Source organism: Candoia aspera, chromosome 4 (assembly GCF_035149785.1).
Source record: "Candoia aspera isolate rCanAsp1 chromosome 4, rCanAsp1.hap2, whole genome shotgun sequence".
NCBI classification, from domain to species: Eukaryota; Metazoa; Chordata; class Lepidosauria; order Squamata; family Boidae; genus Candoia; species Candoia aspera.
This window is the reverse complement of record NC_086156.1, coordinates 106768537-106791128: the sequence shown is the minus strand read 5'-3', so window position 1 is coordinate 106791128 and position 22592 is coordinate 106768537. Positions and strand designations below refer to the sequence as shown.

Sequence of the window (22592 nt, the reverse complement as noted above, 5' to 3'; positions counted from 1 at the left end):
TTGATGTCCTTGTAATATTGCTTCTTGTCCCTTCTACCAGCTCACTGAAATCTTTTGTCACATTCCTCCTGAGATCCTTATCTTTTTTGGCTTTGGCTTCTTTTCTGTTCTTGGCAATTTCTACTGTCTGTTCTGACATCCTTTTTGCTTGATTCTCTTTCCTGACCTTTAGCAGTCTCTTTTCACATTCATCCTTAACAACCGATTTTCCTGAGGAAACTTAAGACCAGAATAACTTCTTGGGTAGTGAGAGCAATTGGTCTCTTAATCAAACTTTCAAAATATTGTAAAAACAAAGGAAAGAAAAGTCTGATTGAATATGAAAATAATTGGTCATGTATATCAGTAAAAATATTTTTCAGTATGTTGAAATGAAATAATCCAAGTGTGAAGGTATTAAGCTAGTGATCTGAGAAAGTGTACTTACTTCTCTTTTCAGGATCATGACACCCCTCTTTCAGCAGTTCCTGGCTTTGCAATTTGCAATCAAGGAGATCAGTGAAGATCCACATATTTTACCCAATCACACCCTGGGCTTCCATATCTATAACAGTTATTTTACTACAATTTGGACCTATCGTGCCTCATTGGAACTCTTTTCTGCTCAGGACAGATTCACTCCTAACTACAGCTGTGACCAGCAAAACAGACCAATAGCCGTCATTGGAGGACCAACATCTGCAATTCGGGCCCATATGAACACCATCTTGTCTCTCTACAAAGTACCACAGGTAGAATGCTTGAAAGGAATATAGATATCTTACAAGGGTTTCATTCATACATGGAATCCCTTTTGAATGGGTATATTTTGATATAGAAATTAATGGCCCTATGACCAGAACAAATAGCATATATGTATGTACCTATGACGTATGCAGGTCTTATAGACAGAGAAACAGACAGTGAGTCATTATTGTGCAATGGTTAAGATGCTGCACTAGGAGTGGGGAGCATGAGGTTACAGTCCTCCATGAGGGGGAGTGGGTGACTTTGAGCTAATCATTCTCACTCACTCTTAGACTGGGAAGTTGAAAAACATCTACTCACAAACCCATGAGGGAGCAATATAGAAGTTTATAATCCATAGACTTTAAGGAAGGAGCTTAACACCTCTTCCTCCTCTTCCTCCAACTTCTCTTCCTGGTGATGGTTTTGTGATTATTGCTTGTGTTAGAGTTATTATTATCCAACTGAAGAGAAGGAGCTGTGAGAGGTTTTTTTTTTTTTTCCTTCTCCTTCATACAAGTTATAAGCAGAAGAAAAAAAATAATAATTTCAAGTAGATGGACAGAATGCCCTTGGGGTGGGTGGGGGAGAAGAATCAAACATGTTTCCATAACATGGAATTTAGTCCCAGAGAGAACTAAAACTTTATTTCAGGAGCAGCTCAGTTGTTGTCTCAGGTACAAAACTGAGCCCTGGGATACATGAATGAATGAATTGATGCAGGAAGAGAATATCACATGTGAAAGATGAGGATTTAGAGCTTCAAAATATACACCACATAAACTGTTGTCTCAGAAGGTAGCACATTTTCAGCAGATAGCTTAGTGGGTACTACAGGTAATGAATTATGTTGTTCTTTACTAATATGATGTGAGAAAGATCACCTCCATGAAATATAACCTGCAGCAACCCTATGGATTTGTTAGTAATGCATTTCTGCAGATAATTCAATTCCAGGTATCCTTGGCTCTCTAATTCCTACTGACATATGAGTGGTCCATAAAATCTCGGAGCAATGTTGAGATTTCTTGTAATATTTCCTGAATTCATATATGAACCATAGATTTGAAATTCCAAACAGTCATTGGTTCTTAAATCCTAGTTTCAGTCCATTCAGCTGCAAATAAATGTCACCTCATGCAATCCTATTTTTTTCCACTGTCCCACATTTCCATTTGTTTTCTTCAGCTCATCTATGGCTCAACTCCGGAGATGAATACAAAAACACAGCCTCCTGTATACCAACAAATGTTCCCAAATGTGGAGCATCAGTACAAGGGAATTCTCCGGTTATTGCTCCACTTCAGGTGGACTTGGATTGGGGTGTTATATTCAAATAATGATTATGGTGAAAAGTTTATACAGGATATGGCTCCCATGTTTTCTCAGAATGGCATCTGCTTTGCTTTCAGTGAAAGATTCCCAGCAAGCACTTACTCCAATAACATTTTGTCTTCTGTGGAAGCTGGGATTGAAATGTTCAATGTTGTTATAGGAAGCATTGTTAATATAGTGATGATTTTTTGTGAAACTGAAGAGATGATTCTTCTGAGATTACTCCCCACTTTATCAAAATACGAAGGAAAACTGCTATGGAGAAGAGTCAAAGTGGGCGTTATCACAACCCTGATCGATTTCACCTCACTCCCCTTTCAAAGAAATGAGGAGATAGATTTCCTCCACGGTGCTCTGTCCTTTTCAATTCACTCTAAGGAAATAGGGAGTTTCCAGAGATTTCTTCAGATGAGAAACTGTGCCTTGGGAAAAGAAGGTATCTTTATGAGGCTTTTCTGGGAAAATGCATTTGAATGTTCATTCTCCAGGTCCATAATGGATGAGGAAGATCAGACTATCTGCACTGGAGAAGAAAAACTGGACAGTCTCCCTACATCTGTGTTTGAAATGGACATGACTGGCCACAGCTACAGCATCTACAATGCAGTCTACGTAGTGGCACATGCATTGCATGGCTTCCAGTCCTCTCTTTCCAAATACAGAACAGAAAAGCATGGAGCCAGGCAAAGTCTTCTAAAACAACCACTCTGGAAGGTAATGTCCTGAACAAACAAATAGCAGAGGTCTCACCATATCTGCATGCATTCTAGTAGAATCTAGATGGTGGAGGATATTTCTCTCTTAGTAGATGAGCTACTATTCCAAATTCCTCAATTATTTCAGGGAATTCCAAATTCCTCGATTATTTAAGAGCACTTTGTTTGTCTTCTCCAACACACTTGCTCTTTGCCTGAAAGGATGCAGTTAAGTAGCTGATTACCTTTCTCTCTCCCCCCACCCCCTATTTCTCCTCTATCAAATCTTAAACTAGCAGGTAACAGTGTGACACTGCTCTCTTGAACATTAACAGACCAAGATCAAGACCCCCCAAATTGCATTGCTCTTGTATAGAATGTCAATTCAGAATAGGCCAACCCTAGAGACTATCCAGGTCATTTCCCTTTAGGTTAGGTAGAGTAGCTTATCTGGCAAGATTTGTTCTATACAGTGCGAGAAAATAATAATAATAATAATAAAAACAACTGATGTTTGGCTGCATTGATCCTTTGTCGTTCTTGGGCTGGGCCTGATATGTTCTTTCAGTAGACTCCCTTAAGTATATATATGCCATGAGTTCACACATGAAAAGGACTAAGTCAGAACAGGAAAAGCTGATCCCAGACAGAATGCAACCTCTTTTTCAGCCCCCCTCTCTCCCCTTTCCAAGCCAGGCTGATCTCTAAAGAGGGTAAGACTCTGAACATATTGGTGTGGAATTATAATAAAATTTAAGGCTTAGAACTTACTCGACAACCTGTGACTTGTTGGATCATTTCAGAGATATTTCCGACCATGGGTAAGAAAAAAGTGTTGGGAAGGGGAGCGACTTCCAACTTCCTGCCAGTGTCCCCATTCACTTTCCTTGTGGGAAGATGGCAGGGAGCATCTGAACTCTCCCTCCCTCCTCACTCCATTCCTTCTTCCATCTTCCCTCCCTTCCTTCCTCCTCCTTCCTTGCTTCCTTTTCCCCTCCCTTCCTAATTGTAAGTGTCTCCCACCTTTGTACCCTCCCCCAGTGTCTCTGAACTCATACCATACCAGCCATCATGAACACTCACACATCTTCCCCAACACTCACTGCACCTCTCGCACATCCCCTCACTTCCTCCCCCACCCAGCAGCAGCCACATACTTTCCTTTTGACCTTCGACTAGCAACTTCCGGTTGGCCTCCCCTCTGATTTTCCTTGTGGGAAGGTGGCAAGGAGCACTGGTAATCATGACCAAATTTAGACCTCCTGCTAGCTTCCCCATTCACTTGTGAGAAACTATCAGAGAGCATTGGAAATGATGATCTCATGGCCACAGCTGATCATAGCAGTGCAGTGGTGCTGAAGTGGCAGCAGCAAGGAAGCACGGAAGTGGCCCCAACTTTTCCAAATTGCAATCCCATGGGAATAATGGGTCCCAGGATTTCATTCTGTAAGTTAGCCCATTTGAGCTACCTTGGTTCAAAAACTGTTGCCCTATAATGCACCATTTTGCCCAACTGAAGGTGACAAACAGACATAAGAGTTTGGGTCGTATATAGTTAAGTTGGTAGATGGCACAATTGCTATGTTGTACATTATTACCATACTTTACCTTCTTTGAGTACTTCTGATGCTTTTTCTCAGGTCCTTACTGAACAAAGAAGTGAAGTTCTTTCTGCTTTCTAATGAACTTTGTCTCTTGACATTTTTTCTCTCGGGGTATTAACTCTCCCATACCCTGAAGCAAATAAAAACCAAAACCCATAGGGTCCCATAGTGCACCTTCTCCAGAGAATGCCCTGGTCCTCAGGAATCACTCCAAAGTGGGCCTTGAGAGGAGGTGTATTGTCAGGCTTTAACTTGACAAACCCTAAGTGGATGGGTTTCTTTACACCTATTAAAGATGTGCCGGAAGACATGTCTGCAGATGAGGAGGATGTCAAGAAAGCGGAGTCAGAGGCATCTAGGTGCAGCAGTGAAGTTGCTGGAGAAGAGAGCTGAATTTTGTAGATCTGCGAGACTTCAGGTTCTCAGAGGAGAACAAACTCTGTAGCTCCTGTCTGATTGGTGCCTCTGCTGTTCACTGGGTGGAGGCCTAACGTGGCCTGGTTTTTGCATTCTCTTCCTGGAAGACTGCTGGGAATAATTCTTCAAAACTCAACATTGACCGGCATGTACAGTCTGTTGCATTGCTGCATTGCTATATCTTGGAATCAGCTTGTATCTTGCACCTCAGCTGTATCTCAGCCTCAGCTTGCCTTTCCTCTGGATTGGTTGCCCCATTGCTTGTTTACTGGTCTGAACCCATGCCTGACCTGTTGGACTCTAAACACAGTCTAGCCTCAAGGCACGGCCAAAGGACTTTTCTGCTCACTGTAACATATCTTCAGCTCATCTATCTGTGGCTGTGGCAGATATAAAGGCTGCTAATTTACATTCTTACAGCCAGATGAGCTGGCACACAACACCTCCTTACAAACACCTTGGAGGGGTCATGTTGGTTTATTTCTATAGCCCCATAAAGATGACTCCCCTGGGATATCTTTCCCACTGCCTCTGTGTGTTGGATCTTATTAGGAAGACTTGGTCATAGATCTGTTCAGATAGCTGGCCATAAAGTGTCAAAATCATGCCAGCTGTCTCACTTCCTTGACCATGTTGGTTCCCACACAGTCACAGAAGGTATCCAGATCTTTCACTTTGAGTGTGAAGGTTTAATAGAAATTGGGTTCCTGCTGATGCAGACTCCTGAAGTTTCTTCTAGCACTTTCTGCTATCAGTTAGCTGGGACTTCACCACAATCTCATAAAGAATCTTGTCCTTAATCTTTGTGCCATGGTTGCTGACAATATTTTTACATCAATATTTAACTAGGAAACTGGAGGATAACATGAAGAGACACTAGGAAATTTACGAGCCATCATCTTACATAAACCCCCTCAAAGAAGTGGGTAGGAAAACCTTAATTAAAGGAATTATTCTGGACCTTCTATAATACTGGGGCTAGGAAGTCAGTGAATATCTTATACCAGCCAAAGGGATAACTAGCTCGAATGGGAACTTTTCTGGTTTTCATAGTTGTTTTTTTTTTTTTTTAATACTTATACTTTCTTCAAGGATGAGGGTTACGGATGGGCATGCTATTATTAGAGAGAGAGGGAGAGAGAGATGGAGAAACAAGGAGAGTGGGATTTATTTTCTCTTCATCATTCTGCAATACGCAGACAACACTATTGATTAGGACCTAATCAGATGCTTTTTCTTCTCTTCTCCTCTCCTCTCCTCTCTTTCCTTTTCCTTTCCCTTTTCCCTTTTTTTCATTTTTCCTTTCCTTTCTTTTCCTTTCTTTTCTTCTACTCTCTTTCCCTCTCCTCTCCTCCCTTATCCTCTCCTCCCCTCTCCTTTCTTTCCTTTTGATTTCATTTCATTTTGTCTCATTTCATGTTAGTTGTTGTAACATTCTTATTGGACCAATGTCCATGATATTGCTCTCAATAATTTTTCCTTTTTTTTATACTAGTGGTGGTGCTATGGGTTAAACCGCTGAGCTGCCGATCAGAAGGTCGGCGGTTTGAAACTGCGTGGCGGGGTGAGCTCCCGTTGCTAGTCCCAGCTCCTGCTCACCTAGCAGTTCGAAAACATGCAAATGTGAGTAGACCAATAGGTACCGCTTCGGCGGGAAGGTAACGGCGTTCCGTGTCGTCATGCTGGCCACATGACCCGGAAGTGTCTACGGACAACGCCGGCTCTAAGGCTTAGAAACGGAGATGAGCACCGCCCCCTAGAGTCGGACACGACTGGACTTTACATCAAGGGTAACCTTTACCTTTACCTATACTAGTGGTAATATGTTGGAAAAGATCACAGATGATGAGATGTGCATAATACTATATTCTCTATGGTTCCCTAGGTCTTTAAATTCTGAATTAAAGATTTCTCCACTGTAATTATCAAGATATTTCTCAACTACATGTTCTAGTCCCAAAGGAGTTCTTCTACCCACTATGGCATCTGTTGTTTCTCCTATGTTTAGTTATTTCACTGGAAATGAATAAACAATATTTCCACTAAAATAAAACCATGAGGTTTTCTCATTCATGATCCATTTCATCTGTAATTCTCAGCTAGTTATTCCTTCTCTGCAATTATCAAATATCTGTGCAAAAATCACAACCTTAGAAACGCAAAACAACAAAAGAATCTAAGAAAATGTGAAGCAACATTCTGTTGACTATTTCAACTTGGGGATACTTATAGTTTTGTTCCTGAACTTGAATAATTGTCACTGAAAACTCGTAACACACTGGCCAAGTCTGTGAGAGGTGAATTTCAAGAAGGAACTGCTTCACTCAGGATGATGGTCCTGGAAGCCATATTTTCAATGATTTTTGCCCAGGTACTATGTAACATACCCAATCCTGAATGCAGCATTAGTGATCCTCTGCCTTTTCTTCACAAGGAATACAACTCAGGAGACCTCAACATTGTAGGCATTCTGTCTAAGATCTACATATATTATAATGTGATGGACTTCACTGAACCACCCTCTACTAATCTTTTCGATGAAATTCTGTAAGTATATTTTAGCACTCCCAGGTACAGAGGGAGAGAGAATGATGTCTAATACTGAAATAGTTTCCTCACTGAATAGGGAATAGCATCCTTATATAAGGATGGAAAGATACAAAATATAAATATATGTAAGAAAGATATATGGCTAAATGTAGGTGGTTGTCCAATCATATAGAGTATAGAATAGTGTTCTGTGTGCCTGTATCTGTAAGCATTCAAATAACATTCTTGCATTGATCGATTCTGGTTATGTGTAAACAAGTCAATGTCAACTCTTAGTGACCATAGAGACAGTGACCTAGGGATAGACTGCTCCAGGATGATCTGTCTCCCACCTGTTCATTGAGAACTTCTAACAATGTACCCATCACTATTGTAATTTCATCTATCCACCTTGCTGCCGGACATCCTTTTCTTCTTCTCTTTCCTTCCTCCTCTCCAAGCATTGTAGACATCTCAAGAGTGTTAAGTCCTCACTTGATGTCTCAAAAGTGTGGTAACCTGAGCCTGATTGTTTGTGCCTTGAGTGAGAATTTAGGATTGCAATGTTTTATGATCCATTTGTTTGTTCTCTTAGCTGTCTATGGGTTTCCCAGGATTCTTCTAAAACACCAGATTTCAAAAGCATGAATTCTCTTTCTTGCTTGCTTGTTGAAATTCAAACTGTCCCTTCCCTCATCTTTTAGAAAGGAATCCAGTCTTTTTTAGGTACAGACATTTCACTGCAGCTGAACACCTTTTCCATGGCTTTCGTTGCTATTTCAGCAAGTTTCTTTTCTGAGACCTATTTCTTGATTGGTGGTTCCTTTAGGCTGAAACTCTCTACCACTTTGTTACCTTCACTGTCAGTCTGAAGGCTGGTTGCCATTAGTTTTTTTCTTCTTTACATTAAAATATAATCCCACTTTTCTCAGCATAATGTTCGAGTTTCATTACTGGAGATTGTGTAGTCACTTCTTGGGATGGGGGATATAGAAATTAAATAAATAATTACATGATTTGTATTTTAAGCTGTTGGAATACTGATATCAGCATAGGGCTGGCTGTTTCTGTTTATTCCTCTGAAATTAAACTTCACTTATTTTCAACCAGTTCATCTTCCCTCAAAGTATATTCAGCATATAATTAGAAAAAAATAATGGGGGCATATAAACTTTGTCTCACTCTCTTGCTAACCTCAAGTCAGTCTCTTTCATGATGTCCTGTCTGGACTAGATCATCCTAACTTGTCCAGAGGTTTCACATTAGGAAAAAAATGTTCTGGGATTCCCATTGTCCTAAACGCATTCCATACCTTGATGTCATCAACACAATTAAATATCTTTGGACAATCAATGAAGCACAAACAGACTTTTTTGTGGGGAGGTATTCTTTGGGTTTCTCAGTGATGTAGGATGCATCAGCAATCCCTGTTTCTTCACACCTTTCCAAAACCAACTTAAATATCTGGCATCTCCCTTTACAAGTTGCATTCTAATCAGCATTGGATAATCCCAGACATTATTTTGCTAGCAAGTGAAATTAAGTATATTGTTTATAAACACTACTGAATCTCCCTTCTTTATTATTAGTATGTAGACTGACCTCTTCCAATCAGCTGCCCTTTGTGTCCTTCTCTAGATTTCCTGGCAAAATTTAGTTACAACCTTTACAAATTCTTCTTCTGTTGCTTGCCATATGTCTCTAGATAATTCCATCAATTCTTGTTCCTTACTGAATTTGTAATGACCAGAATTGTGATCCAAATTCCTCTCCTGTTACTACAGATTTAGTAAGTAAGGAATTTCTTCTAAGGGATATTGGAGGCTGACATCTCTATAGCACCGAATTTCAATATAACCTACCATCTATTTTTTTTTTCAGATATTGCTTGAATTCATTTACAATCTGTCCATTTGTATCATCTAGTATAGCAACTCAAGGTTCAAATCTCCTTTTAGATTTGGAGATATTGGCAAAGACTTCAGCTTCCTTTTTCCATCTTTGCTGTCTTTACAGATGTCATTGTAATATTGCTTATTGTCTCTTCTAAAAGCTCACTGAAATATTTTGTCAAGTCCTGAGATCTTTATCTTTTGGGGGTTTGGCTTCTTTTCTGTTCTTAGCAATTTCTACTGTCTGTTCTGACATCCTTTTTGATTTCCTGTTTCTTTAGCACTCTCTTTTCACATTCATCCTTAAGAACTGATTTTCCTGAGGAAACTTGTGACCAGAAGATCTTCTTAGGTAGTGAGAGAATTCAATGTCTTAATCAAACATATCAAATATTGTAAAAGAAAATGGGGAGAAAAGTCTGACTGAATGTGAAGATAATTGTTGATCATCATGTATATCCATAAGAACCCTTTGCAAGCTGCTGAAACGAAATGTTCCAAGTGTAGAGGTAGGAAGTGAATGCTGCGAGAAAGTGTATTTACTTCTCCTTTCAGGGTCGTGACACCCCTCTTTCAGCAGTTCCTGGCTTTGCAATTTGCAATCAAGGAGATCAATGAAGATCCTCATATTTTACCCAATTGCACCCTGGGCTTCCATATCTATAACAGTTATTTTACTACAATTTGGACCTATCGTGCCTCATTGGAACTCTTTTCTGCTCAGGGCAGATTCACTCCTAACTACAGCTGTGACCAGCAGAACAGACCAATAGCCGTCATTGGAGGAGCAACGTCTGCAGTCCAGGCCCATATGACCACCATCTTGTCTCTCTACAAAATACCACAGGTACAATGCTTGCATGGAATATAGGTATTTTACAAGGGGTTCATTTATGCACAGATTCCAATTTTCAAGGGTGTATTAATGATACAGGAATTAACAATCTTATGACCAGAACAACTAGCATATATGTATGTACCTGTAATGTATGCATGTCTTAGAGAAATCGGCAGTCAGTCATTGTTCTACAGTGGTTAAGGTATTGGACTAGGAGAGGGAACCTGCAAGTTATAGGCCTCCCTGATGGACTGGGAGACTTTGAGCCAACCATGACCACTCACTCTTAGGCTAGGAAGGTGAAGAAACCACAATGGAGCAACGTGGAATTTTAAAACCCGTAGCCTTAAGGAAGGAGCTTAACACCTCCTCCTCCTCCTCCTCCTCCTCCTCCTCTTCATCCAACTCCTCTTCCTGGTGATGTTATTTTTATTACTGCTAGTGTTAGAGTTATTATCATCCAACTGAAGAGAAATTGTGAGATAGTGGGGTTTTTTTTAATACGTATGATAAACAGAATGAAAAACAAATTTCAAGTAGATGAAGAAAATTTCCTTGGAAAATAATTAAAACAATACCAGATGTGAGAGATGAGGATTCAGAGCTTGAAAACGTATCCATTATAACCTGTTTCCTCAGAAGATAGCACATTTTCAGCAGGTAGCTCAGTGAATTGTTTTTGTTTACAAAAATGATGTGACATAGATCACCCCCATGAAATATAAACTGCGTGCAACTGTATGGATTTGTTACTAAGGGAGATAATTGAATTCCAGGTGTTCATGGCTCTCTTATTTCTACTGAATTAAGAGTGATTCATAAAATCTGGCAGCAATGTTGAGATTTCTTTTAACATTTCCAGAATTCATATATGAACTGTGGATTTGAAATTCCAAGCAGTCATTGGTTCTTAAATTCTAGTTTCAGTCCATTCAGCTGCAAGGAAAGGTCACCACATGCCACCCTATCTTTTTCCCCCTGTCCCACATTTCCCTTTGTTTTCTTCAGATCATCTATGGCTCAACTCCAGAGATGAATACAAAAACACAGGCTCCTGTATACCAACAGATGTTCCCAAATGTGGAGCATCAGTACAAGGGAATTCTCCGGTTATTGCTCCACTTCAGGTGGACTTGGATCGGGGTGTTATATTCAAATAATGATTATGGTGAAAGGTTTGTACAGGATATGGCTCCCATGTTTTCTCAGAATGGCATCTGCTTTGCTTTCAGGGAAAGATTCCCAGCAATCAGTTACTCCAATAACATTTTGTCTTCTGTGGAAGCTGGGTTTGAAATGTACAATGTTGTTATGGGAAGCAATGTCAATATAGTGATGGTTTTTTGTGAAACTGAAGAGATGATTCTTCTGAGATTACTCCCCACTTTATCAAAATATGAAGGAAAACTGCTATGGAGAAGAGTCAAAGTGTGCGTTATCACAACCCTGATCGATTTCACCTCACTTCCCTTTCAAAGAAATGAGGAGATAGATTTCCTCCACGGTGCTCTGTCCTTTTCGATTCACTCTAAGGAAATAGGGAGTTTCCAGAGGTTTCTTCAGATGAGGAACTCAGCCTTGGAGAAAGAAGATATTTTTATGAGGCTTTTCTGGGAAAATGCATTTGACTGTTCATTCTCCAGGTCCATAATGGATGAGGAAGATCATACTATCTGCACTGGAGAAGAAAAACTAGACAGCCTCCCGACATCTGTGTTTGAAATGGACATGACTGGCCACAGCTACAGCATCTACAATGCAGTCTACGTAGTGGCACATGCATTGCATGGCTTCCAGTCCTCTCTTTCCAAATACAGAACAGAAGAGCATGGAGCCAGACAAAGTCTTCTAAAACTGCCACTCTGGAAGGTAATGTCCTAAACAAACAAATAGCAGAGGACTCACCATACCTGCATGGATTGTAACAGAATCGAGATTGTGGAGGATGTTCCTCCTTCAAGACTTCTTAGTAGCTGAATTTGAAATTCTTCAATTATCTCAAAGCACTTCCTTTCCTCTCTAACTCTTTGCCTGAAAGCATGTAGTTCAGTAGCTGATTGCCTTTCTTCTCCCCCCTTGTGTCTCCTGTAACAAAACCTCTTTATCTTAAAATTACATTCCCACTCTTCAGGAAGACGAAATTTCTAGCTCTTAACTTTAGAATAAACATTCCTCACAACTGCTTCCAAGAATAATTACCTAGGCTTCTTGTGCTAGAGAATAAAACAACATCTCAAAAGATACCATGGAGTTCATGCTTTTTCAAAGGAACATGCAGAGTCAAAAATCCTTATCTTAGGACTGGAACCTTATAAACAGTAATCCCACTAGTTTTAAAGTTGAAGGAAGAGTATTTTGCACAGATAAGAGCATGTGCAATATATTTTTAGCAGAAGGTCAGAAGAGATTGATGGAAAATCCTGGACCATCTAATACATCTAATGGTAGAAGGCAAATCCCAGTAGCTCCGAATGGGAATTTTAAAGAAATCCCTTCATATTCTGCAAATGGCAGAGGAAAATGTGATTGGTTTTTCTCAGTGCCAATAATTTCTCAAAAGGAAGCATCAGGAACTCAGGCAGCAATATCAAATGGGAGCAAACTCAGATACTTAGCTGGAATATGGTGTGTCTTTGTTCTGCTCAACAGCACAACATAACATATAGGAAAGCACTGGAAAATAATTGGATTGTCTGGCTGGTTTTGGTTGATCCTAGAAAGATACAGTAAGCAGGAAAGGTTGGACCTGGTTACTTTAAGGATAGCGAATCAGTTGTAAATCTTAGAATTCTAAGTTAAAAATCCATGATTCTACAGTTTCCAAGAATATGTCTACTCATGTGCTTATCAGTTCCCAAGGAGATGACATTGTCTTCAAAGATACTTAACTTTCTTCTATGTAGGTAACATATTAATCATATGCATAATTGTCAACTTGTCTCCCTGATTCACTGGGCTCAACATTCTTACCTAAGAATCATGTTATTATCTCCAAAGACACAGAACATCATGATTTTTAAATTTATTGTTCTCTGTTTTAATCTCAGTCAAGTAGCTCTTTAATTACCTGAAAATTTCTGTTGCATATTTTACTGTGTTTCAAAGATTTAATTGTCTTAAAGACTGTGCATGATTTGGCCAGGTACATATAGTCCTCAATTAACAACCATTTGTTCAGTGACCATTCAAAGTCATCACAATACTGAATGAATGGTTGTTATGACTGGTCTTTGAAGTAAAGGCTATTGTAATACCCCCGTGGTCATGTGACAAAACCTCAGGTGCTTGGCAGACTGCTGGCATTTATGACCACCGTATGCATTTCTAGTGCACCCACCCACCTACCTCCCAACTATCTCAGGCCCTTTGGCACACCTCCATTCCACTGCCTACCCCGACACCTCCTCCGCCCCCTGCTGAGCTTCACCATCTTCTTTCTCCCACTGCTGACAAGGTGTGCCCAACTGAGCCAGCTGCTGGGACTTTGTGAGGCCCTCACACAGCCTCCTCAAAGCCAGTGTATGGCCTCATGGAGCCTCCACAAAGCCTTGTGAGGCCAAATGGATGCCTTACGAAGTTTGGGGGAGGCTGGACAGAGACCATGCAAGGATTTGGGGATGCTACACGAAGCCATGCAGAGGCCACCTGAGGCTCTTGGAAAGCCACAAAATGCTTCAGGGTGGTCTCAGTAATTCCTTGCATGGCCTTGTAAAAGCCTCTCAAAGTGCCAGCCACTGCATCAGTTGGCATGCCTTATCAGCTGTTGGAAAAGGAGCATGGCAAATGTCAGCTGGGGGTGCCAGGGGGCACCAAGGGCACCTGGGGTAGGCAGTGCTAGTGGCAGAATGCAGGGTGGCCAAAAGGGCAGAGATGGGGGGGGAGATAGGGAGAGAGAGTTGAAGCATAGGTGAGTGCAATGGGGCAGATAAATCGTGAGATCATTGCCTAACGACAGCATGGATCAGGACGAAGAACATATCCAACATTATCCAAACTAACACTGCTAAGTCACTCAGAGTCATTCCTATGAGATGGTCAGCTCTATAAATAATTTAAATCAATAAATGAATGAACTGTATTCAAAGCAGAATATATATATATATATATATATATATATATACCTTTCAATATCTCAGTGAATGACTATAGTACTCCTTTTGTTTTGTTTTGTTTTTTAACTTTGAACTTCAGCTGAACTACTTTATGAGAAGAGTCTCATTCAACAATAGTGCAGGAGAAAAAATCTCCTTCAACCAGAATGGAGAGTTAGAAGTTGGATTTGATATTGTAAATTGGATCACTTTTCCAAACCAGTCTTTCCTGAGAGTCAGAGTTGGAAGGATTGACCTGATGGATTCCCAAGAAGAAACACTGACCATTGATGAGGATGGTATTGTATGGCCACGGAGGTTTAACCAGGTATGCTCTTTGTATCTCCCAACTATATCCTTTCAGGATTCTATTAGTGGAAAAAAAAATATCCCATCCAACAAATACATTCAGAAAGAGAACTTCTGCTGCAATCTCTTTGTCCCTTTCTCTTTCTTGCTGTCTCTCTCCTCTGTCTCTCTCTGTTTGCATGTCAGTCTCCAAGTGTCTTTCAAATATCATCCAAGTGACCTGGTTATTAGCATTAAGACAAATTTCCTCTTGCTCATCTATTGGGAATATCTTACAGTATCTTTGTATGAATACTGGGATGGGGATATGTGAGAAGGGAAACAGATGGTTTCTTTTCTTTCAATGTGGTTTGAAAAAAATGTGGTTTGTGTCCCCACAAGAGGCATGAGTGCCAGATATCCTCAAATATTCACGTAGATTTTGCAACACGCTTTGTGTAACAGTTGTATGCTGATCCCCCTCGGAATAAGAATTACTTGCAATATGAGAACAGTCATAGCAGATGCAACATTATTATCCAATGAATCCCTGGGTGAATAAATGGGACAAACTCTATATTTTATATTATTAAACATGACATGTTTCTGCACATTGGAAGTATATGGGTATTGATGTTGCCATTGTTTGGAGTTTCTCCTTTCATTACACACAGGCCCAGCCACTTTCTCAGTGTAACAACAAGTGCTCTTCAGGCTATAGTAAGAGCAAGAGAGAAGGGAAGCCATTTTGCTGCTATGATTGCCTTCGATGTCCAGAGGGAAAAGTGGCTAGCGAGGAGGGTAAGAAATCTCATGTGTAAAGCTTATCGGTATAGTAAAAGCAAAACACATTATATTCTTTCTTTTCCAATCCAAAAGGACATATCACAGATTTTTCAGTGTTGAGAATGTACTTCTCTCCATCTGGTACGGGTCACAGAAGTGGAAACCAGTCAGGCAAATTAAAATAATAGAAGTGGCTGTGTTTAAATTTTTGGATTCAGTGACTCATTGATCTTTCTGAATTCCTTAGTGGAGTAACTTGATTCCATCTCCTTCTAATGATGAGATTCTCCAATATGAGTTGAGACCCATCACTGGGTTTTGGACAGACTTCATAGGAGCCTTGGAATCCTCTTCCTTTCCTGCTGATTGGAATCTAGTAGCTAATCTTCAGCATTGATTTCCCTGTAAGGGATAGAACGGGGCCATGGGGAACTTGGAAAGTTTGACTACTTTTTCATAATAATGAAATAGATTTTAAAAATTAAAATATTTCAGAGAATATTTGACTTGGGTTTTGAATAAACAACACTACCATTAATTCATAATAGTTTATCTATTGCCATCAGCCTCAATCCTCTGGGGAAAGAAATACAACATTTCTTTTCTAAGATCCTAATATCCAGGTCATCCATAATAATGAAGAGATATTCTGTTTGAATCTCATGTTTTTAGTTTTCATGGGCAAACTCCCAAGTCCCTTTCCTGTTCTTCTTTTCATGACTCTATTGAAATTTCAATGACTTTTTCCTGGGGAAAACTTTTATATATATACAGTAGCTTTAGTTAATGTGAGCTAAAACACTAAGTATCTCATGTAAGGAATCTTCCATTTACTTGAATGGCAAAAGACTTCTTAGTCAATTGGCCATATCTGGTCAGCAATGCTGGAGACAGAACGTTGGGAAAATATAAATGGCAAACACTTTGAATTCTTTCAACAATTTCAAGGCAACTTCAGGAGTATAAAATCCTGACCTGATATTTTCTTTTTTAGACATGGATGACTGTGTTCAGTGTCCAGAAGATAAGTACCCAAACAAGAACCGAGATTCCTGTCTCTCCAAAGTTATCACATTTCTGATGTATGAAGAAAAACTAGGGACCATTTTGGCTAGTTCCAGTGTTTTCTGTTCTTTCATCACAGTAGTAGTTCTTTGGATCATTGTCAAGAATAAGAACACTCCTCTGGTTAAAGCCAACAACCGAGGTCTCACCTATGCTCTCCTCATTGCTCTCCTCTTGTGTTTTCTTTGTGCTTTGTTATTCATTGGCCAGCCTTCCAAGGTGACTTGTGTCCTTCGTCAAACTGCATTTGGCATCATCTTCTCAGTCGCCATCTCATGTGTTCTGGCCAAGACCACCATTGTGGTTGTAGCTTTCATGGCCACCAAGCCAGGCTCCAAGGTGGCCAAATGGGTGGGGAAAAGACTAGCCATATCCATAGTACTTTGCTGCTCCTTTATTCAAGTTATGATTTGTACTACGTGGCTGGCAATCTCTCCCCCATTCCCAGATGATGACATGATTTCAACAACAGAAGAAATAATTCTGGAATGTAATGAAGGATCAGTCTTCATGTTCTATTGTGTCTTGGGCTATATGGGCTTCCTTGCCATTGTCAGCTTCACATTGGCTTTCGTAGCAAGGAAATTGCCTGAGGCTTTTAATGAAGCCAAGTTTATCACCTTCAGCATGTTGGTCTTCTGTAGTGTCTGGTTGTCCTTTATTCCAACATACTTGAGTACAAAGGGAAAATATATGGTTGCTGTGGAGATCTTCTCCCTTATAACTTCCAGTGCTGGGTTACTGATTTGTATCTTTTTGCCAAAATGCTACATCCTTGTGTTGAGGCCTGATCTGAACAAAAAAGAACAGCTAAGAATAACAAGTAATACACAAATATAATGGATAGCCTTTCATTAAAAGAAAATGACAGTCCTACTGTATAGCCATATTTTACTGGAAACCCTACTGAATGTTTTGGAGCATATTCCTCTATATACATGAATAAGAATTTTCTCCAAATCGTATACTGTATATTCAATTTTTTTCTTTGACATTCAGTTTGCTATTAAATTAGACTGGGATCTTTTTCAAACTCCACTACTTTTTTTGTATGAATCCATACCAATATTAACATATCTGGGTGGAAAAGTGTAAAATATTCACTTTTCTTTAGAATTTCCTCTGATATTAATGGATAGATGGAGTGAAACAGAAGATCAGATGCCAGCACTAAAATAAGTAATATGTTTTTATAGTGGAGAACACATGCAGCTCAAAGTTGAATTGCTGGGTATCAAAGAGTCAAAATCCATACCAGAGATTCAAGTCTAAAGAAACCCTTTTAAAGGGTATTGGAAGCACATTTAGGAATTAAATAAAGTCTTATAACTACATAGTGTATTGTTTTTAAGCAAAGCGCTAAATATGGGGCTAAACAGAATGCCTTGAACAGCAATGCACCTTCAAACTTTCCTTGGAATTGGCAATGATGAGAAGGATGCTGCTGGGAATCTGGAATTCCACCTGTTTTGCACACATGCTTTCAGGTGACACTGTAAGTTCTTTTTAGCAGTTTCAATCTTTTTAAAACCCCAGGAATTGGGAATCATTTTTCACATGAAGCACATATTTGGTTTAAAGCATTTTACCCCAATTTGAAAGAATGAACCATTATATTTTGACTACTGAATAATATAGCTCTGTACTTCTATTACTTCATGAAGAACCAGTTCATAAACAGAAAGAAAATACATATTTTCAAAGACTATGAATCTGGGGTTTGATGACTTTCCAACATCAAAATATGTATGTATATGTACAGTATGTATGCATGTGTGTGTGTATATATATATCTGTGTGTGTGTATACACACAAACACACACAGACACACACAGTTTGGGAAGGAAGGAAGTGTCTAGATAGATTGGTGGTTAGACCACCACCCTTTGACACAGGATACCAGGATTCAAATCCTGGCTGGTACCTACCATACAAGTAGGGGTCCTTGGCCAAAGACACCCTAACACTTTACCTGCCTGCCTTGGATATGAGAGTGACATGAACTAAGAGAGACATGCTGGCTTGTATATCACCTGGATTAACAAGGTCCACACAAGATGTTGGGGAACCAGGACAATCGGACAACAAGTGGGCTACTGGAACAAACTGTACATGGACAAGTCAAGAGAACCTGGAATTGATGGAATGCTACTATGACAGTAGACCTAACAAGAGAGGATATATTAAATATTTGAGGGAATTATGGATGGACAGAAGGCCCACATCTACACTAACTGAGAAATAGCTAGTTATCCAATGTTTCAACATAGTGAAGAGGAAGCTTCTCTCACAACTTGAGATAGACCAACTACAGAATACATCTCAGACTCAACAAGTCCCAGAAGAACAACTGGATGTGCAGCCAAAATCTGAACCTGGGATGTCATTTACACCCCCTCCATTACAGAGCAGAGCAGCTGATATGAGGCAACTACCTACAGTCAAACCTCAAGGCCAATTACCAAGGCTCAGTGGAGAAATACCACCAGATGGTATGCTAGGAGATACCAATAGAGCCCTCATGACAATCCCTACTATCACCATAACTCGAATCAATGAACTCATATACACTACAGCCTCTGTAATCCTGGAGATGCTTCTCTACATGGTCAAGAAGAACAGCAGTACATACCCCCTCTGGAAAATGAGTTTGGAGGCTATGTTCAAGGCAACTCAGAGAGAGGTTAGTCAGCTGGTGGAACTATAAAAGGGTGTGGAGATAAAGGAGAAGACTCAACTACTGAAAAAATACAAGGGGCTGACTCCATCTGATGCCCTAGAGATTTCTAAACAAAGGCACACAGCACTGGCTACCAGGCTAAGGAGATACACTAGAGAAGCAGAGGCCAAGAATATAAATGTCCTCTTCTCCAAAGAACCATCCAACAACACAGTAACAGGAGAGCCAACAACAGCAGAAACTGAATAGTACTGCAAGAACATATGGGAGAAAGAGAAGACACATAACAACAGTGCAAGGTGGCTGCAGGACTGGAAAGCAGACCACAGCAATCTTCCAGAACAGGAACCAGCCACCATCACAGTAGCAGACATCCAACAGTTGGTCAAGAACTTGAAGAGCTGAACAGCACCTGGCTCAGACATGATCCACACCTATTGGCTACAGAAAATAACAGCAGTGTATTGATGTCTAGCAGCAGAGATGAACCTGGCTCCTACCCAGTCTGGCTAACTCAAGGAATAACAGTGATGATCATGAAAGATCCCTACAAGGGAACAGCACCATCCAACTACTGGCCAACAACCTGCCTCCCCACAACATGGAAAGTCCTCTCAGGCATTATAGCTGTCAAGCTACAGGACCATATAGGCCAGAACATAAGGACAGCTGTGGAGGGCATTGAGAACAACACCAGAGGCTTGAAACACCAGTTGTTCATAAATAGAGCAATCACCTGAGACTCAACGTCTAGACAGACCAATCTGAGCACAGCTTGGATTGACTACAGGAAAGCCTATGACTCCATACCACACATATGGAACTGTGAATGCCTGGCACTATACAAAGTCAACAGAACACTCACAACCTTCCTCAACAGCTCAATGGGACTGTGGAAGACAACACTGGAAGTCAACTCAAGGCAGCTTGCACAAGTGGCCATCAAGTGCAGCATTTACCAAGGTGATGCACTGTCCCTCTTGCTGTTCAGCATAGGCTTGAACCCCCTCAGCCAGATAATCACAAGGACTGGATATGGAGACAAGGTCAAGACTGGAACTACTATCAGCCACCTCCTCTATATGGATGACATCAAGCTGTAGGTTAAGAGTGAACAAGACATTGACTCACTGATGCACCTAACATGGATCACTGGGACACTGGGATGTCATTCGGACTGGAGAAGTGTGGGTGGATTGTGGTAAAGAGAGGGAAGGTAGTCAAGGCGGATAGGGTAGAACTACCAGCAGGCCACATAGCAGACATACAGACCAGCTACAAGTACCTTGGTACCCCACAGTCACATGGGAACCATGATGACGAGGCAAGGAAGACATCAATATCCAGGTACCACCAAAGTTGAAGACATGTCCTGAAGTGCCAGCTAAATAGGAAGAACAAGATCCATGCCATCAACATATATGTCCTGCCAGGCATCAAATAACCTGCCAGAATAGTGAGCTGGCCAAAGGAGAACATGGAAGCTGCTGATGTGAAGACACGGGAGCTCCTCACAATGTACGGAGGCTTCCACCCCAATGCAATACCCAGAGACTGTAAACCACCAGAAAGAGGGTGGGTGGGGTCTGGTGAGTGTCAAAGCCGCTGTCCTCGATGAGACCCAGAGCATCCAGGCATACGCCAGTAAGATGGCACCCAAAGATGAGCTGCTAAGAGAATGCCTGAGGCAGCAGCAGAGATGGAAGGAAGATGAAACAGAGGAAGTGCCATGGCAAGAGAAGACCCTGCATGGGATGTACTATCAACAGATAGCTGAGATGGCTGACCCTGGGAAATCCTACCAGTGTCTGGAAAGGGCTGGACTAAAAGACAGCACTGAGGCAGTGATCATAGCAGCACAAGAACAGGCACTAAGCACTAGACCCATAGAAGCAGGGGTCTACCACACTAGACAGGACCTGAGGTGCAGACTCTGCAGAGAGGCCTCAGAGGCAGGGTGAGGAAAATAAAATGGAGCCATTCATTTCAGATGAATGGCTGTAATGATTGCCCTAGCCCAAATACTCAGACTCACAAGAGGCTGCTTTATGAAATCTGATTTATTAAGGAACTAAAGGCAAATACAGAGAAAGCTGAGAATGAGCAAAAGCGCGCCAAATACAAACTTAAACCCTTGGTGCAAACGTATCCCGCCTCCCTCGTAACAGCCCCGCCCAGCACAGGTGCTAGCAATCGTCAGAGTTGCTAGCCTGGGAAAGTAACCTTGAGCGCAGTAGATAATGTAAATACATTCCAAAGCAAAGCCAAAAGATAACTACTCCCATCCTCCCGAGAAAGATGAAACACGCATCCAGCTAATGACATGCGAAATGTTACGATGTATCAAAGACATTGAAACGGCGAACATGACATACCGCCCCCCTAAAAATACCCTTAGGGACCCAGTTTAGTGGGATAAGCTGAGTGGAAACGGGCAACTAGAACAGGGGAAGCCACATCTGGTGCAGCGACCCACTCTGGATGAGGGAAATGTTTCCAGCGAACTAAGTATTGCAAAATATTGCGAAGGCGTCTAGAGTCCAAAATTTCTTTAACTTCAAAGTGTTGCTGACCGTCAATCATGATGGGGGTTGGAGGTGGAGGTTGGCGGTGCCAGCGGTCAGAAGGAATAGTCGGTTTGAGCAAACTGCAATGAAAAACAGGGTGTAAGCGTTTGAGGTTATGAGGCAAGTCAAGTTTAAAAGTCACAGGGTTAATTTGAGCGGTAATTGGGAAAGGACCCACAAATTTAGGAGCCAGTTTCTTGGAAGGTTGTGAGGACTTTATGAACTTGGTGGAAAGGTAAACCGAGTCCCCTACTTGAAATGCCGGCTGAGGGGCCCGCTTCCGATCAGCGTACTGTTTATAATCCAATTGTGCATCAGCTAGTGCCTTTTGAATCATTGGCCAGGAGTCTGCCAGTTGCGTTGCCCAATTATCCGGAGTGGCCGATCCGCCGGTAGGTTGCGGTAGATCAGGGATAGGGACAAAGTCTCTGCCTTGGGCTACACGAAATGGGGTTTGGCCAGTGCTTTGATGCACTGCATTGTTATACGCTACTTCAGCAAAAGGGAGGAGGTCTACCCAGTTGTCCTGCTGGTAATTCACAAAAGCTCGGAGGTATTGTTCCAGAGTAGAATTTAAAGCCTCTGTGGCCCCGTCCGTTTGGGGATGCCAAGCCGTGGACAGGGCTTGCTTCGTGCCTAACAATTTCAGGAACGCACGCCAAAATTGTGAAGTAAATTGTGTGCCCCTGTCCGAAATCAAACGTGAGGGACATCCGTGTAGCCTGTACACGTGTACAAGAAATAGGCGGGCCAACTGACGTGCGGACGGAATGGACACGCAAGGGATGAAGTGAGCTTGTTTTGAGAAATAGTCTTTGACCACCCAAATGACTGTTTTGCATTGACTGGGTGGTAACTCAACAATAAAGTCCATGGAGATTTCATCCCAGGGGCAAGAAGGGGCAGCCACCGGCTGCAGCAGTCCCTGGGGCTTACCCACCTTGCGTTTAGACATGGCACAAACAGTGCAGGAGGCAATGTAGTCTTTAACATCCTTACGTAATGTGGGCCACCAAAACTGTCTCCGAACCAGGTGCAGGGTTTTTACAAACCCGAAGTGACCTGCCAGTTTGTCATCG

The 22592-nt window shown here is 41.2% G+C and overlaps 1 protein-coding gene across 1 annotated transcript; it reads left to right on the top strand.

Moving 5' to 3' along the window:
- Positions 1–443: 443 nt before the first annotated feature.
- LOC134496926 (vomeronasal type-2 receptor 26-like) lies at positions 444–17106 on the top strand. Its single transcript, XM_063302642.1, has 4 exons — positions 444–731; positions 9923–10045; positions 15090–15216; positions 16196–17106. Exons 1-4 carry the CDS (start codon positions 444–446, stop codon positions 17104–17106), a joined length of 1449 nt encoding a protein of 482 aa, XP_063158712.1.
- Positions 17107–22592: the final 5486 nt, after the last annotated feature.